The sequence below is a fragment of the Peromyscus californicus genome, unplaced genomic scaffold, assembly GCF_007827085.1.
Source record: "Peromyscus californicus insignis strain IS unplaced genomic scaffold, ASM782708v3 Scaffold_7__1_contigs__length_154581171, whole genome shotgun sequence".
Lineage (NCBI taxonomy): Eukaryota > Metazoa > Chordata > Mammalia > Rodentia > Cricetidae > Peromyscus > Peromyscus californicus.
The window spans coordinates 63,597,414-63,616,818 of record NW_026294595.1 but is presented as its reverse complement, the minus strand read 5'-3'; the positions used below and the strand labels follow the sequence as shown (position 1 = coordinate 63,616,818).

At 36.0% G+C, this 19,405-nt stretch overlaps 1 protein-coding gene and 1 pseudogene across 1 annotated transcript; both read right to left on the bottom strand.

Annotated features, from left to right (window-relative positions):
* Window positions 1-382: 382 nt before the first annotated feature.
* On the bottom strand, window positions 383-1,327 carry LOC128101933 (olfactory receptor 10AG1-like). The gene has a single exon (XM_052725394.1). It carries the CDS (start codon window positions 1,325-1,327, stop codon window positions 383-385), a length of 945 nt encoding a protein of 314 aa, XP_052581354.1.
* A 12,597-nt stretch (window positions 1,328-13,924) lies between these two features.
* LOC128100899 (olfactory receptor 10AG1-like) lies at window positions 13,925-18,072 on the bottom strand (annotated as a pseudogene).
* Between the last annotated feature and the right edge of the window lie 1,333 nt (window positions 18,073-19,405).

Genomic DNA, 19,405 nt, shown 5'->3' with positions numbered 1-19,405 from the left:
TTCAGTTGATTATACATATTACATTCAAACGTGTGGTAGCATGGAGGACCTCAGTTAAGCCCATGGGTCATGAAAGACAACAGAAAGAAGTACATGTGGGAAAGATTTGGATGGAGGAATTGAGTTTTGAGAGGAACAGGGAATTTTACATACAAGTAGAAAAACGTCAAAGAACAAATTTAATTAAATGTTTCATTAGACATACAACATCGACAAAATAACAATTTGGTTAGTGTATTTCTATGCAAAATAATGCTATACTACCTTTCAAAAGTAACATAGAGATCATAATAGCAATTAACATCTAAAAGGGCAAATACGGATGTAACAGTCTATGTAAGAACTGTGGTTGCAATACAATCAGTGTACATAGTCCATTGCACTATGTTCTAAGCAATAATCTTCTCAGAGCTACAATCACATCCTTGTTCCTAAGGCTATATATCATGGGATTGAACATGGGAGTTAGAATAGTGTAAAAAAGGGAGAGGAGTTTGTCACTTATTGCAGAATGTGTTGACTTTGGCATTAAGTAAGTAATAGATGCAGAGCCAAAAAACAAAACCACTACCACCAGATGGGAAGAACATGTGGAGAAGGCTTTTGCTCGTCCTTCAGCAGTTGGCAACCTCAGGATGGTGGCAATGATTTTGCTGTATGATGTCAGTATTAGTAAAAAAGGGATTGCGGCAAGCAAGATCATCACTACATAGATATACAGCTCATTAACAGAAGTGTCTCCACAGGCTAACTTAAGTAAAGGGGGTATGTCACAGAAGAAGTGATCTATCTGGTTAGAGTTACAGAAATGTAGAGAGAATATCTGACAGGTTTGTCCTAGCTGGAATGGCATGCCACCAAGCCAGGAGCCCACTGCCAGCTTTGTGCACTTGGTGGGGTTCATGACCAGAGGATAGTGCAGAGGGTTGCAGATGGCCACATAGCGGTCGTAGGACATCACAGCCAGAAGAATACTGTCAGTAGCTGCCAGCATTAGGAAGAAACACATTTGTGTGGCACAGGCCAGAAGAGAAATACTTCTGTCCTGGGTCCAAATGCTATACAGAATCCTAGGTAGAGTGACTGATACATAGCAGATTTCCAGAAAAGAAAAATTTGACAGGAAAAAATACATGGGTTTGTGTAGTGCAGGATCAATCCTGGTTATTAAAATTATGAAGCCATTTCCAATTAGGATAATTAAGTACATTATGGAGAACGTCCCAAACAGAAAGCCCTGAAGGTTGGGAAGGTCAGAGAATCCAAGGAGGAGAAACTGGGTCTCTGAGGAAGTATTGTCCTCTTCCTTGATGTCTGTGTGTTTCATCTGTGGGGATGATTCAATCAGAAGTACACTTCCTTATCCTTGGTTTTACTGTGTCATTCAGAAATGTATTTGCATGGTTTTCAGTTCTGCTTACAAATATATAGAAAGGTTGATATATATATCTTGATGAACTCAGACTGTGTCATGATATATATTCTTTGTCACTAAATATACCTTTGAGGTAAATGCTACTGTTTTTTTCACCTCTGTACTGCATACATTATATATATATATATTCTTGTTAATGGCACAATGACACATGCTCTTTTAAATTATTATCTAAATATTCAAAGTGACAAATTATGAATTAATGATTTTATTTTCAGTTGGCTGCTAAATTTTCTTCCAAAATTGTTTCCTGTTATCATCACAAATCAATTTTATTGTAATTAAATATTCTTTATTCACTTATAAATTATCTAGCAAAAAATTTCTTCAATGTTTTAATGTGGTTTTCTAAACCCTTTTATCCCAATAGTCCTGTATATATGCAATTTATTGCAAAATTCATGATAAACTAAGCACCAGATTTGACGAAATTCTATTTGACATTTAAAATTTTGGAAGTTTGTTGTAAAATCTATGTAATCAGAATTCATATTTCTTAGTCTATCAAATTCTTTGAAACTGTATGCAAATCAAAAGATATATTAATTACAGTTTTTTTACAAATAGTACTTACCCTGCAGTTTATAAAGTATCTAAATAAGAATATATACCTACTTGTAACTTCTACTGAATTTCTTTCTCAGCATAAAAATGAGAGTCTGAAGGTTTTCAGCAGACACACCTGCACATACACCATCATGAGAGAGACACAGAGAGAGACAGAGAGACAGACAGAGGAATGTTAAGTGATTTGAGGAAGTCTGTTTTAGGAATTTGTGTACATAACTTGCCTACAGTAGCTGTGGCATTTGTTGGTGGTGCAACAGTCTATTTCCTCAACTACTGTATGCAAGTTATGTAAACAAATTGGTAAAACAAACTTTCTCAAATCATTTAACATTCTTCTCTCGGTCTCTCTGTCTCTCATGTCTGTGTGTGTGCAAGTGTGACAGCTGAAAACCCTCAGACTCTCATTTTTATGCTGAGAAAAAAATTCAGTAAAAATTTCAAGTAACTATAGGTATTTTTTCTTATTTAAATACTTTATAAATATTAGCTGTTATCACCTTTGAAACAATAATTTTTTATGTAGACCTTGTGGTATTTATTAAAACCTTTACAATACATTGTATTGTGTTTCACTATGAACTTTAGAAATTAAAATTAATATAAAAATAAAAGATACAGAGTCTTCTGCATCTATTGAGATGAGCATGTAATTTTTGTCTTTATGTCCATTTATGCGTAATTATATTATAAGCTAAAAAAGTGAATACACATATCAAAATGGATATGTGTATTATAAGTATATATATAAATGTATAATTGCCTTAAGTTTGAAGAGTTTCCTATGAAAAATTCTGTAGAACCAAATGACAACATGCAATAATTCTATAACATTTTCAAATTCCTGCTGATAGATTTTAACACTCTGCCACCTGGAGCTGTTCTGACCATTATAGGTGTCAAGCCAATGTCAATGATCACCATTCAACATTTTAATTCTCTATTGCAGATAGAAGGAATTTCATGATGTATATTCCCCAGATGTCATATCATTGAAACATTTAAACATATGCTGAAACAGAAAGTAATAATGTAATATACCTCAGCACATACTATGTTGATGCTGATGACTGTGATCCTTAATGTATTAGTCTTTCATATTAAAAAGGATTCTATATGCTGATTGTATATGTATTGGATGATATATCATCCAATAATAGAAGAGTAGGGTAAAGCCAAGCTGAAGTAATGTTTGAAATTTAATCAAAAATAAATAATTCAATTTTTAATTACTTTTTGCAATTTTATCTAAATGCTGATATTAAAAATATAAAAATACAGGAACATGATTTTTTTGTCAGTCAAATATAGTCTATGCTGTTTGGAATTTTGTAAATTATAGTTCTTACCTTGATTTGTTGACATACAATAGTAAAATGATAAAGAATTTTTTTTCTAAGCTCAAGAATTTTTCCTTATTAGAAACAGAGGTCAAACACCTTCTAAAATATATTCTCTTGTCATAACACAGTATTCTACTTAACCAGGAATGTTCTCTACCCTTGGGACAACTCCTTTCCCATGTTAATTTCTAATTGAAGAAAACTCTTTTTTCTTATGACTCATGAATTTGGCATAATAGGCACCACAAATTAAATTAACAACATATATATATATACTGTCATTATTTGTTTTTGTTATTATTAATAAATATTAGAATTGAAAATATCTGAAATTGGTACTAAGGATTGAAGCTAAGGCTTCCTGATGGAAACACTTGGCCACTGAAAGAGTTTTTCAGCACTGATATTTATTGAGATAAAGGACCACTAAAAGACAAAATTCTTGCTGTAATCAAACTGCCTATATATTCATAGTGCTGAAGTCAGTGGTTTCTGACAAATCCTAAGTGTAACTACATTTTATATATGGTAAGACATTTTAACTTATCTGAACATATGTACTGTCTTAGAGTTATTAAAATATACTTTTTGACACAACAAATCCAACAATATTTTGACATCTTAAACATGTCTTTCATTAAAAAAAATATATTGCCAAGGACAGGCACATTTTATCTCAACCAACTAAATAAATAAATAAGTAAATAAATACAACTGTACATGTTCCTTTATGAACTATTTGAACCAAGGATGATTTTAATCTCAACTGACTAAATAAACAAACAAAACAAACAAACAAATAATAAATAAACAAACAAAGCTGTCCATGTTCCTTTAGAAGCTATTTGAACGAGGAAAGGTATGTAGAATTTCAAGTAGCAATAACTCATTAAAAACTAATCACAAATCTACAGCAACTGGGAGGACAGAGTCCTAAATTTATTGTCTAGCTAGACTACCATTGATAGGCTGGGATTCTCAATTCAAAACCATTTACATCCAGATGTCACAATCCAGAGGTCCTCCCAGTCATTGATTGAGTACCCCATCAATGATTTCCCTTTTTAACTACTAATTCATAAGGGCAATTTTGATAAAATCCACAAAGACCCCATATAAACACACATGAACTCACATTCACAAAATCAATGGAAGAAAATATTAGATGACTGTGAGAATCTGTAATTAATTTACAGAAATGTTAAGATTATGCTTAGAGAACTTATGATTAAGAACCATGATTTGTCATCCAGCCTACATGTTGACATCCTTCCCCATAATGGAAGACTGTGTATTAATTTGACAATTTTGAATGATACAATTTGCATTAATGTGATTAAATCCTGGATATTATAAACATACTGGTATAACTCTAAGTCATTTTTTCCCTTACACTTATGTCACTACCTATTGGTATGAAGCATCTTAGACATGTGTTTTTCTGTTTATTACCTCAGTAAAGCTTTGATTTTATTTGTGCCCTTTGTACAAAGATAAACAGCAATTAAGACATTGACTTTAGAAATTCATTTTTTTTTATTTTAAATAAACTTAAAGAAAAAGTCTCTTCCAATGATTAAAAGTCATTTGCAAGATTTTATATCATTTACCCACCATACACATAAATCTCACCAATTTGACTAACTAAAATGTTGCTGAACAAGGACAACAATAGACATGCTAAGGTGGACTAAGGAAAGTCCAGGAAGCTGTAACTCTACAGAACAACTAAGGGCAACTATAGAATGCTAAAAGCAGAGTAAATAGTCTTCTGTCTTTCCCAGATGAGAGCACACCAATTGCTTATCCAATACCATGTGATCAGCTCTGAAAACATACAAACAAGTAACATTATATGATTGATCAGGCTGTATTTTGGAATATACATGTCTATACATATATTATGTAAAATTGATGATAAAAGAGGAAACGAATTTGAAAGAAATGAGAAGGGGTATATGAGAGGGACTGGAGGAAGGAAAGGGGCAGAGAATGTGATATAATTATAATCTAAAAATAAAATACAAGAAGATGTGAATTTTCTATGAAAAGAAAAGATAAGCCACTTGTTTGTTTTTGTTCTTTAGGGACCCACCACCCACATCACATGCAGAGAGACTTATTATTAATTATGAATGCTTGGCCTTAGCTTAGCTTGTTGTTATTGTTGCTAGCCAGCTTTTCTAAGCTTAAATTGTCCTATCTACATTTTGCCTCTGCACTTTTCCCATTCCTTTAATTCTATAAACCTTACTCCTGACTCCATGGCTGGCTATGTAGCTGGATGTCTGTCCCCTGGATTCCTCCTCCTTCTCTGGCTACTTCTTCCTTTTTCCTAGATTTCTCCTTCTAGATCACTCTCTGCCTGCCAGCCCCACCAATTATGTCTCCTGACTCACTATTGACCATTCAGTTCTTTATTAGACATCAGGTGTTTTACACAGGCACAGTAACACAGCTTCACAGAGTTAAACAAATGAAACATAAACAAAAGTAAAATACCTTATAATTATATTCCCCAACATCAACTCCATATAGTGTTATATAACACTGACTGTTCATAGTATTTTCCTTTGAAATTATTTTATAGTTAAAGTAAATCTGAAATGTTTTTTCTTTATTTAAAGTTTCTTTTTTAAAATTTGTATTTCAAATTTTTTATACAATGTACTTTTTTTTTTTTTTTTTGGTTTTTCAAGACAGGGTTTCTCTGTGTAGCTTTGTGCCTTTCCTGGATCTCGCTCCATAGACCAGGCTGGCCACAAACTCACAAAGATCCACGTGCCTCTGCCTCCTGAGTGCTGGGATTAAAGGCAAGTGCCACCACTGCCCGATACAATATACTTTTACAATGTTTCTTCTCCTCCAGCTCCTCCCAAATCCTTGCCACTCTCCTACTTGTCCAAATTTTGTGTTACCCCTTAAAAATAACTAAATAAAACAAAAACAAAAACATAATAAAACATGTAGTCAGTTTTTGTGGTGACTAACTCTGCTTCTATTCATAATAGCCATTTATTGGAAGCTACCTAGAAATCCACTAAGCACTGAAAAGGTAATGTAAATTTGGTACATTTATACAATAGAATATTGTCCAAATGTTAAGAAAAGTGAAATCATCAAATTTCAAGTAAAATGTTGGAGCAAGAAGCAATCATCCTGAATGAGGCAATTAGATGCATAAAAGACAAACATTACTTGTTTTCTCTCTTATATGGATGCCAGTTTTTAAACTTTTGATATGTGTGCTACAGTGAAAATAACCAGAGAGTTTAGCTACTTAGTAAGTTCCCAAAAGAGAAGAGAGATCTTCCAAGGAAGGACAATGCAACATAGTGTTATTTAAAGTTTGTATATTTAAATTCATTTTTCTTTATCTTTGAAAAGCAGCATGAATATAAATTTGAAACTCAAATTGGTGTGAGGATGTAGCAATGTGACATAGTATAGCACAAGGCCGTGATTACTTCCATGGCACAAATAATAAATACAGAAATAAATAATAGTGAATGTGTAAGCTTATCACTTGATATTTCCTAGGTATCTAACAAAGCAACAGGAGCCACTCACATGGTCAAGATCATGTATCATGAATCTCAAGCTCAAATTTTTCTTTGGTTCATTCATTGACTACTAGTAAGTAACAAAAATTGTAATTGCAGTTGAATTATTTTGTGAATATATATTGAGCACCACTGAATTTAAGCACCAGTCTATGTTTTCAGTGATGGATATATTTTCTAATATGCACACTATGCGTTTGTTATTGTTGTTGGATATACTAAAATAATATTAGGTATTCAGGTATTTTATTAACAATTTCAAAATTGAAGAGAATGCACACATTCATGTTGGTTATGATTTTCTTGTCTTACCAACTATATGACTGGAACATTTTTACTTATGATTTTTCAATATTGTGGCCACATTTCCTTTGGGCATATACTCAACATTGCCTTATTAGATCATTTGGTATTCTGTTTTTAATTCTTGAGGAGCTGCCATACTATTTCTATAAAGCATGTATTAGTTTATATTTCCTATAAAATCTATAAGAATTATTTTTCTTCTTAGTTCATATGCATACTTGTTATCTATAATAGTTAATAATAGCTATAGTAACACACAAAAAAGTGATAGTACTATGAACTCATAGTTTGGTTTTTCCTGATAATCTGTGGTGTTTGATACTGTCACCCATTGTCACTGTGAATTAGTTGCTAATTCAAAATTCAAATGTATGTCACAACTATGTAGGTGACTTAAGTCTATCGCAATGACATCATTTTGCTTGTCAGAAGTATAGCACTATCTTCTTGAGGTTATTCTATAGGATGCATTCACACAATTAGTTCGTCACCTTGAGGTTATGTGGTGATATATTGGGTACCCTAATAAAATTTTCTTAATGATCAGAGAACAGAACAAGCCACTAGATTAAACATAGAGGCCAGGTAGTGGTGGCACAGACCTTTAATCCTGGCACTTGGGAGGCAGAGATCTGATTGGATTTCTGTTAGTTCAAAGCCATCCTGGACTATATGAGATTGACTCAGTCTAGGAGAGAAACAAAACCAGGCAGTGGTGGCACATACCTTTAATTTCAGTACTTGGGAATCACACGCCTTTAATCCCAGCACTTGAGAACTCATGCCTTTGTTTGGGAAGCACGCATAACTTGAATCCCAGGAAGTGATGGATGGGTGAAGAAAGGTATATAAGGCATGATGAGACCAGAACAAAAGTCTTTTTCCACTGAGGAACTCCTTTCAGCTAAAGGCCTTTTTGCTAGAAAGTCTTTTCTGGCTGAAGAGTTGGTGAGGTAAGGGGTAACTTACTTGGCTTGCTCTGCTTCTCTCATCTTTCAGCTTTCTCCTCAATATCTGGTACCAGGTTTTTATTAAAAGACCATTTTAACATTCATGTTATATTATAGGAGTTGAGGTCATTTTTTTCTGAGGGGTCACTAGTTGCAAAGGTCGTATCTAGAGATTACCTCTTAGTTTATAACCCAGCCTTGCTGATACCCCCTCTTCTTCCCCCAACTCATCATGTAACTCTAGCATACCCATGTTTCTTCTTCTTTTCTTATTACATAATCAATTTGTTGCCTGGAAATTATGTTTCCATATATTTTTTTCCTACTCACATCTGGAGTCCCATTTCACATATTATTGTTACTTTCACCAGTACACAAAGATGATTTGGTGATGTCTCTGAACACTTGATGTGTCTGTTTCAATATTCCAATGAGGATGCATAACTAATTTACTTGTTCTTCATTTGATCATATTCCAATCCCCAATTGCTATAATTGCTTTATTAAAATACCCATCATAGTCTGGCATGTAGTCATTAAGGAACAAATAACACATGCTGGTGAAGATAGGAACTAGTGGAACTCTTGCACCCTGCTGTTTGAAACAAAAACCAGCCAAGCCTGTATAGAAATCATTTTGGTGATTCTAGTGAAGTGCAAGTCGATCAGCCGAATGACTTAGCCCTACCAAACCCACTGACAACATTGAAAAATGTCAGGAATTTATGAATACATCAATTCTGACTGCAGCGTTCACAAGATGGCAGTTGCACAACTAACCCAGGTGCCAATGAACAGAAATGTGTATTTAAAAATGAATCCTATATACACAATGGACAGTATTTCCAACTACAAGGAAAAGCAAATACACGAAATTTGTCAAAAATTGGATGCAATTGTAGAAAAACAAATTAAATGCAGTCATTCTGTCTCAGAAAGGTGAATACTAAATGTTTTCTCTGATTTTGGCTTGAGATATTTTATTGAAATTGCTAAATTAAAGTATATGTATGTGTGACACAAAAGTAAAAGTGAAATGTCTACAATAACAAAGGGGACAAGTCTGAGGGGAGGAAAAGACAAAGAAGAAGGTGATGTTCGTGAGAAATTTACTCAAAGTACATTTTATATTGGGCAAAAGGGCACCATTATAATATATAAGGAATAGACCTAGGGGCAGAAACACACTCCATTCTAGGCAAAGTTGGATAGTCTGGATAGGTCATTTAGAATTCAAATTCTGTGGTATTTACAAAAATCATGAGTGTAAATCTTAAAATAAAAGAACATATCATCAGTTTGTCTGTTCTGTGAAAGAAAAAAATATCAATGAAACGTACAGTGCAAGATAATCTTTCAGTATTTGAGTTCAATAAATTGGCCCTGATATATAGTAAGTTAAATGCTGCTTTCCTGCTTCATTGTTAGGCATTCCACAGAATTTCACAAAATTCTGAAGTAGGATACAGAAATATTCATTGAATCATTCACTTATTTAGCCTCTCATTCAATAAGTCTTTGATAACCACACTTTGATGACTACACAGTGCAAAACAATGCAGAGGAAATTTTTTTGTGATGATTTGGAATATTACTATGGTAACAGATTTTTCAGGTATAATTCCTCAAATATCAATAGATTAAATCCTGCTTTTGTTGCCAGGTGGTGGTGGCTCACACCTTTAATCCCAGCACTCAGGAGGCAGAGCCAGGCGGATCTCTGTGAGTTCTGGGCCAGCCTGGTCTACAAAGCAAGGTCCAGGACAGGCACCAAAACTACACAGAAACCCTATCTCTAAAAAAACAAATGAACAAAAATTCTGCTTTTGTTTTCAATGGAATGCTATTTATATTACATTTTTTATCCATAAGACAGATTTCTTTATAGGTAAAAATGGTGGAGAAAGATTATTTTTTCTAGTAAATATATTTAAACTTATATTTTGATAATTTAATAATAAATATAATACATTTTGATCAAATGTACCACCTCCCCTTCCTGCCTTATAATTCTCCCCATGATGCCTACAGCATTTCCCTCCTAATTCATGAATAGTATTTGAAAACTATTGAGTCCATTTAGTGCTGATACTATATGGATGTGTACAATATCATCCAGCAGAACATTGGCAGTAGCGGAAGAAAACTATTTCTTCTTCTCTGACCACTATCACCGATAGTTCCAAGGGGTAGGGAATCAGCTAATATAATTCTAAGTAACACAAATATCATAATGTTTTTTAAAAGTAACAAAGACTGTTTGGTCTTAGAGTTTCTTTTGCTGTGAAGAGATACCATGACCATGGCAACTCTTATAAAAGAAAACATTTAATTGGGGTGAACTTACAGTTCCAAAGGTTTAGTCCATTATTGTCATGGTGGGACATGATGAGGTGTAGGCATACATGGTACTGGAGAAGGATCTGAGAGTTCCACATCTTGATCCACAGGCAGCAGAAGCTACTGTTTCCCACACTGGGTGTAAGGTTAAGAATACGAGAACCCAAAGCCCACCCCCGTGGTGACACACTTCCTCCAACAAGGCTATACTTCCTAATAGTTCCACTATTAGCATTCAACAAATGAATCTATGGGACGGATACTCATTCAAACCACCATGTTCCACTCCTTGGCCTCCAAGCTTGTAGCCATAATATAATGTAAAATGAATTTAATTTAACTTCCAAAGTCCTCATGGTCTATAACTTGTTTAAAAGTCCAAAGTTTAAGGTCTCTACGTCTCTTCTGAGATTCATGTAATCTCTTGCTTTTTTGTTTTTTTGGTTTGTTTGTTTGCTTTTGGTTTTTATTGTTTGTTTGTTTTAGTTTTTTGTTTTTTGAAACAGAGTTTCTTTGTAGCTTTGGAGCCTTTCCTGGAACTCACTCTGTAGCCCAGGCTAGCCTCGAACTCACAGAGATCCTCCTGCCTCTGCCTCTCCAGTGCTGGGATTAAAGGCATGGGCCACCACTACCCAGCATGTTTTTGTTGTTGTTTTGTTGTTGCTGTTTTGGTTCATGTAATTTCTTAACTGTAATCTCCTATAAATTAAAAATTAAAATACAGATCACATACTTCCAACATTTAACAGCACAGAATACACATTACTGTTCCAAGACAGAAGAAAGGGTGTTGAAGAATATGGTTTTAAGGTGTGTTACATCTGTTTATGCTCTGGAACATTTGTTTAATGATGCAAAGATGTGTTTGATTAAATAAAATTCACCTGCAGTCAGGAGTCTTCGTTAGCAATTAGCTAACAGGAAGTGGTAGGGAGGAGCTAAGTGGAGAAAGGTTTTGAAAAAGGGGCAAGAAGCCTGAGGGATTTTGGAGGATGTGAGCAAAGAGAGATGAGCTACTTGCTATTCAGCCTGTCTGAAGAGCAGAATTCCACCTTAACCTTTGAATCTTGAGTTCCTTAGAGAGACAGAGGTTTACTTAAGTTCCCTTCATAGCTTTGCAAGAGTCGGGGCCTGAGGGAACAGAATTCCCTCCGGCTTCAGCCCTTGCTGCCTAACTAAACTGCTGCTGGTAGCTGCGGAGTTGCAGTGGATGACCTGGACAGCTGTGGCTTAAAAGGCAGCAACAATTGAACAGAAGGACAACCACAGGGAGCATAGTAAGGAAATACTGGACCAAAGCAAGGCAAACTTCAAACTCTCCTTCTCTGTGTTTGATGTCTAAGCATTCTTCAGATCTTCAATTCCTTTCAACTTTATGGACTGTAACACATCTCTTTCTGTTTGGCTGGTTCCGCTCCCTGTTAGCAGCTTTTTTTAGAAGGTATCCCACAGCTCTGGCATGCCCAACATCTTGTGTTCTCCAAGGCAATCCAGGACTCCCCTTCACAGCTTCACACAGTGTCCTCTCTGGGACTCCACGCAGGGACACCCAGCCACACAACTGGCCTCAATGACTTTCCTTAGTCCTTTCTTCTATCCTTGAATCTAAAGCTAGAACTATGTGGCTGAAGCTGCCAAGTAGTGCTCCTTGCTAGGGTTGGAATATAGTCCCCTCGTTTATGCATATCTTCACCAGCTTTGTTTCTGGTGGTTTCCTTCACTGTCTAATCTTGACTGTCCTGGAACTTGCTCTATAAACCAGGTGAGCCTTGATCTCAGAGATCTGCTTGTCTCTGTCTTCTGGGTGCTATAATTAAAGGATTGTATCACCAAGCCTGGAACAAAGTTCTTTAATTCCTTTTCTTTTTCATTCATTGGTAGCTTAGCTGGATGGGTCTAGCTCTGAGGTCACCACTCCCTTTATTCCATTTTTTAAATGTATTTAACCTCCTTAAACACAGGACTCAGTTCTATTCTATTTTCTGGTGCCTTTTTTTTTCTCAATCTTTTTTTTTATATTTTTATTTGCAGAACTTTCATATAAGTCAACACTGGTAACCACACCACAGAGTCTATGCTAGGCTGTTTTTAGATTTCCTTTGTCAATGCAATTAATCCAAAGCTCCTCACTTTAGCCTCAGGTAGACATTTGGGGCAAGGACAAAAGATGGCACATTCTTTACTAAAATATCACAAGAATAATCTCTAGGCAACATACTAAAATTCTTCTCCTCTGAAAACTCTTCAGCCAGAACCCCAGGGTTCAAATTGCCCTCAGCACCACTGTCTTCCATGTTCCTACTAGTATGGCACATTAAGCAGTGTTTAAAGCATTCCACTGATTTCCTAACCCAAACTCCTAAAGTCCAAATTCCTCAAAACAAAAATATGATCAGGCCTATCACAACAATACTCCAGTCCCTGATACCAACTTCTGTCTTAGTTAGGGTTTCTATTATAATGAAGAGACACCAAGACCATGACCACTTTTATAAAGGAAAACATTTAATTAAGGCTGGCTTACAATTTCAGAGGTTAGTCCATTATCATCATGGCAGAATATGATGGCTGGTGTGGGGGTTGGGGAGGGGGGGTGCAAAACAGATTGATCATACAACTGCCATGATAGGCTTAGAGGCCCAGATACAGATTCTGTGACAGGCTTACTGACTGACAGGCAACACCCAGATCCAGGAAAAGCCAAAAGCTAACACCACCCAGGAATCCACCCATGGATGGGCCAGCATGTAAGGGGATGTGCCAGACATCCCAAAACTTTCCAACCCTTACAGAAGATTAGATAAGATCACCAGATGTCCCTGAGCCTACCACACACCTATTTCTCTTTTACAGATACCCCTAGACAAATGTCAGTCAATCAGGGTCCTGAACCCTAAATCCCCTCACCCCAACCTCTGCTATGATTAAAAACCCTACCCCGCATGAGCTTGGGGCTCTCTGCTCTCACCACTGTGTAAGACAGAGAGTCTAAGCACCAAGCTTGAAAATTAAGGCTTTTTGCATTTACATTTGGGATTCATTCTCCATGGAAGACTTTTGGGGCTCCCTGTGATCCGAGCATAACAATGGCAGTCAGGCACAGGGATATGTTGCTGGAGAAGGCACCAAGAGAACTACATCTTTATCTTATAGCAGCAGAAGTGACTGTGTCCCACACTGGGTGTAACCCGGGCATTTGAGATATCAAAACTCACTCCTAGTGACACATTTTCTTCAACAAGGTCACACTTCCCTATGGGCCAAACATTCAAACATAGAGTCTATGGGGGCCATACCCACTCATACCACCATAAGTTTCTACCAGTAAGTGATTAATAACTCACAGAGAAAGTACAAAAATGAAAACTCTGTGTGAGAACTGGGAATGCAATTCAATCACGTACACATAATTCCCTTGCACTATGAACTAAACAGGAATCTTCTCAGAGCTGCAAACACATCGTGTTCCTAAGGCTATTTGTCACGGGATTGAACAGGGGGGTCCTGATAGTGTAGAAAAGGGAGGAGGTTTATCACTTACTGCAGGATGAGTTGACTGGCATTATGTAGGTAATAGATGCAGAGCCAAACAAACAAACAAACAAAAAACCCGAAATTGCCACCACCAGATGGGAAGAACATGTAGAGAAGGTTTTTGCCCATTGTGATGGTTTGAAAGAAATTCGCCCCCATAGTGAATGGCACTATTAGGAGGTGTGGATTTGTTGGATTAGTGTGGCCTTGTTGGAGGAAGTGTTACTCTGGGAGTAGACTTTGAATTCTCTAATGCTCAAGATATGCTCAGTATGACACACAATTTTTTTTTCTGCTGTTTGTGGATCAAGAAATAGAGTTCGCACCTTTTTCTTCAGCACCTTGTCTGAATGCGTGCCACCGCCATGATGATAATAGCCCAAACCTCTGAACTGTAAGCTAGACCCATTTAAATGTTTTCCTTTATAAGAGTTGCCATGGTCATAGTGTCTCTTTACATCAATAGAAACCCTAACCAGATATCCATCCTTCAGCATTTGGCAACCTCAGAATTTTGGCAATTAGTTTGCGGTTAGATGTTAGTATTAACATAAAAGGGATTGAAGCAAGCAAGATAGCCACTACATAGACATACATCTCATTAATAGAAGTGTCTCTACAGGCCAGATACAGGGAGTATGTAAAAGAAGAAGTGATCTATTTGGTTAGAGTTATAGAAATGTATAGAGAATATCTAACAGGTTTGTCCTATTCAGACTGGCATGCCTTGAAGCCAGGAGTCCACTGCCAGCTGTGTGCACTTGGTTGGGTTCATGACCAGAGGATAATGCAGAGGGTTGCAGATGGCAGCATAGCAGTAGTAGGACATCACAGCCAGGAGAATACTTTCAATAGCTGCCAGCATAAGAGAGAAACACAATTGTGTGGCACAGGCCAGAAGAGAAATGTTTTTGTTCTGGTTCCAAATGCTGTACAGATGCCTAGGGAATATGATTGATACATAGCAGACTTTTAAACAATAAAAATTCGCAAAATCTTCATCCTACAATTTGTTCTGCCTACTAGGTGTGCTGGTATTAGTGTCTAGCCCAAGGGTCATGAGAGAGGCTTCATCCAGCAACTGTTGGAAACAGATGCAGAGACCCATAGCCAAACTTCAAATCCTGTAGAAGAGGGGGAGGAAGGATTGTAGGAGTGAGAGACCACAGACACCTCAAGAAAACCCACAGAAGCAGCTAACCTGTGTTCATAGAGGCTCACAGAGACTGAACCAACATACATGAGCCTCCATGGGACTGACCTATACCCTCTGCATACATGTAACAGTTGTGTAGCTTGGTCTTCTTGTGGGACTTCTAACAGTTGGTGAACGTGCTGTCTCTGACTCTGTTGTCTGCTTTTGCAGCACTTTCCTCCAACTGGAATGCCTTGTACAGCCGTAATAGGAGAGGAGGGACCTAGTCTCACAGCAACTTGATATCCCCTGGCTGGTTGATAATTATTGGAAGACTACACTTTTCTGAAGCAAAACAGAGGAGGAATGGGTGGACATGGAATGAGTGGAGGTAGGGGGGGAGGGACTTAGAGAAGAGGAGGATGGGAAACTGTGGTCAGGATATAAAAACAAACAAAATTAGCCGGGCGGTGGTGGCGCACGCCTTTAATCCCAGCACTCGGGAGGCAGAGCCAGGCGGATCTCTGTGAGTTCGAGGCCAGCCTGGGCTACCAAGTGAGTCCCAGGAAAGGCGCAAAGCTACACAGAGAAACCCTGTCTCGAAAAACCAAAAAAAAAATAAAAAAATAAATAAAAACAAACAAAATTAATAAAAAGTACAAAAGAAATTTCCAGGAAAATTACATGGGCTTCTCTAGTACAAGGTCATTTGTAGCCATCACAATTATGAAGCTATCAATTAAGATAATCAAGTTCATTATACAGACCATCTCAAATAGAAAGCCTTGAAGGTTCTTTAAGGTCAGAGAATCTCAGAAGGAGAAACTGTGTAACTGTGGAAGCATTTTCCTCTGTCCTGATTTCTATGTGTTTCAACTGTGTGGAAGATTAAACTAGAAGTACATGTTACTTGAATGGCCTTGGAGTCTGTTGTTTCATGCAAAAGCTGGTTATTATAATTGTAAATATCTGGTTCACAAAATAACTGGAATATACATCTTCATGAACTTTGAAATTGTCATACATTAGATTCTGTGTTGCTAAGTATATGTTTAAGCTGATTTTATTGTTTTTCAGTCTTCATGAGGCTTTAATAGGTGATCTAGTTGGTGATATTTAGTTTGCCCCTTTAAATTTTTACCTAAAGTTTCAAAGAAACAAATTCTAAATTTTCCTTCAGTTATTCATTATTTCCATTGGACTTATACATTATTTTCCAACATATTGCTATGATTTTCTAAAAGTAATATTAATGAGTAAACATTCCATATCTACTCCTAATAAGCTTTATAAATCATTTTTTAATTTATGAAAATGTATTTTCTGTTTCACATTTTTCTATTTCATAATTCTGAACATAGGCTATTTTATTACAACATTTTATTAGGGAATGTTTGATGTTATTACAAATGGTTTCTCCTTTGAATTTAAAGATATGTTTTAAGGGTAAAATCTTTAACTCAGGCACATATTCACCTCAAAACAAGATTGGAAGTCACTTACTTCTTTGCAATGTGTATTTCCTTATCATTAATAACTTTACCAGAATTCTACTTCCTTTTCTCTGGAATCAAGGTGGTTGAAAAAATTTTGATCTTAAGTAATGACCAAATTGATCCCTATCACCTCAGAGTACTGAGCTCCACCTGATGTGACACACCTTCACACTAGTTCTTTGTGGATATAAACCAGTATAATTGTTTTTCCTGTACTAGTCACATTAATCACAGAAAATCACTGTATTCTCTCTGACCTTAGAGATTAAATCACCCAGCATCAAACTACTTTAGGTCAACTAGATAGTGTCATCAATCTGTTTGCTTCTGTGCAATGTGTTCCCAGATGTTTGGGAAATCTCAAGTTTCAACATTTTCATTTAAATTTCAGATTCACTTATGGTGAATTTCATAATCTCTTAGCTCTCAGTCAACAGGAACCCTGCAGATCCTAGGAGGTTCAGTTGATTTCTGTGATTTCAATTTCATATTTCAATCAAATCTTGTACATAGTTAGATTTATAAAAGGTGTGATACCTAGATCTTATCCATTAGAAATGTTTACACAAATATCCAACAGGAAATGAGCTGATAATACTGATAATAGTCATTAATGCATTAGTATTACATATTATAAAAGAGTAGACATTCAGTTCTCATTGAGTCTCTCAGCCACAGGTGTCAGAAAAACAGGAAGGTATTTTGAAAATTTATTTGCAATCTACCATAAATAGATAATTCTACTTTTCTTTTAGTTTTCAAAACTAACAATCAGGAAAATATAAATTTGGCATTTATTAAAAGCAGTTCATGCAATATCTTTGGAATATGGGCAAAATATAACTATTAATGAATGATAAACACAGGTAGTAATAAATTTTCATTTTGTAAACTTACAGACACTCACTTTTTAATAATAGAGGCTTTTTATATTTTATTATCAGAACACAGTCCATTTCAGTAGGAGCCCAGGATACAATTTCCTTTCCCATGTTATTCCTAATTGTAAGAAATCTTTGTTTCCTCTCATTCAAGGAATTTAGCATAACAGAAAATGAATTAAATGATATTAAATGAAAAACTTATCTGAATACACAATTCTTGTATATCCTCAGTCTTTCTTCTTTTTGTTATTATAAAGAAGTATTAGAATCTTAAGTACCAAAATTGTTAATAGCTTTAGTTTTTTTTCCAATAATTGGCACTATTTTATTTTCAGTATTGAGTACACGGGCCAAAGAGTCTTGAATGGAGCAAACACTCTACTACTATCATTCTTCCTTAGCTTTCCTTCTTTTTCCCTTCCTTCCTTTCTATGTTTATGACAGTATGTAATGACCTTAAATTCACAGTGGTCAGCCTACCCTTGTCTCCTTAATGCTGAGACAAGTGGCATATGCCATCATGTCCAAATTTAACTACATTTTAGTTATGATACTACGATAATCTAACAAATTCGTGGATTTGCAAATCATAAAGTAAATTATGAACTATTTTGGTCATTAAAAATTAACAATAATCTGGTCTCTTGAGCTTGCTTCTTACATTTTTCAAGCCCTCCTTGCAAGTATGGCCTCATCATATCCTATAAATAAAGGCTGGAAAAAACAAAGAGAATTGTCAGGCTTTGTTCTTGTTTTTTTGTTTGGTTGGATGATTTTTATTGTGTTATGTTTTGTTTTAGAGTTACAAATGATATAACATGTAGAACTTCTACAAATAGTTGCTCACCTAAAATCGATCATAACTTTAAAGCAAGAGGGAGGATAAGCCGCAGAATTGAATTTCTAGCCAGACTGTTGTTAAACTGCCAGGATTCACATTTTGTATGAATTAGTCCTTCAGTAGTCACAAACATGGGGGCCATGATGATTTAAGGTGGATCTGGCTTGCAAGATTTTTTTCCTGCATCCTAACTTCTAGGGTTCCAGAAAACACTATGGGAGCTTTCAAGGGATAGAAACAATTAAGCAGTCCTACCCAGTCCTACCCAATATCTATAAACCACAACAATTACCAGTATGTCAAGATATGCATAAAGGTGAATTAAGTGGCATTCACATGTTATTAGTATCCAATTGGTGTCTAATCAGACTAGGACCTATTCCATAGTAGGAAACTCTCTCTACTACAGAAAACCTAGGCAGCTTCCTGGAACCTTAGAAAAGAATCTACTTCTGCAACTCTTTTACATTAGCATAATTTCTTAGTACATTCAAAATCTTATCTTTATATCCATTGGGGAATATAGCTACCAGTCCTCATCAAAGCAGCCTCTCTTTCTAGCAAATGGAAACCACAGAAAATCACAACTGAACACAATGCAGAGATAAAAAATAATGGGTATCTCAGACCCAAGATGAGATACATCCATATCACAAACCCTGCATCTATGGCTCAAAGAATATCATGGAAAAGTAGGTGGCTAGCTGTATGTTTACTTGGGTCAGAGAGGGACTGAAGATAACTCCAGCTACAGGGAGCAAAGGGATTATTAGAATTAGAATACCAAGAAGGTTGCTGTAAGGCAGTCTTTTCTAGAAATCGCTGCATAAACAAGACCATCATAATGGCAACTGCAAGGGACATGTTAACATGGAAAAGGGAAAATTGCCTGAGGTTCTAGACTTAGACAACAAACTACAGGAAAATAATGACTACTGGGAGAAGGAAAATTAGCCTTTCCTAGTGATTAACCCCATAAATGGTTGTCCAATTCAGTGTGGTCAGCCTTGA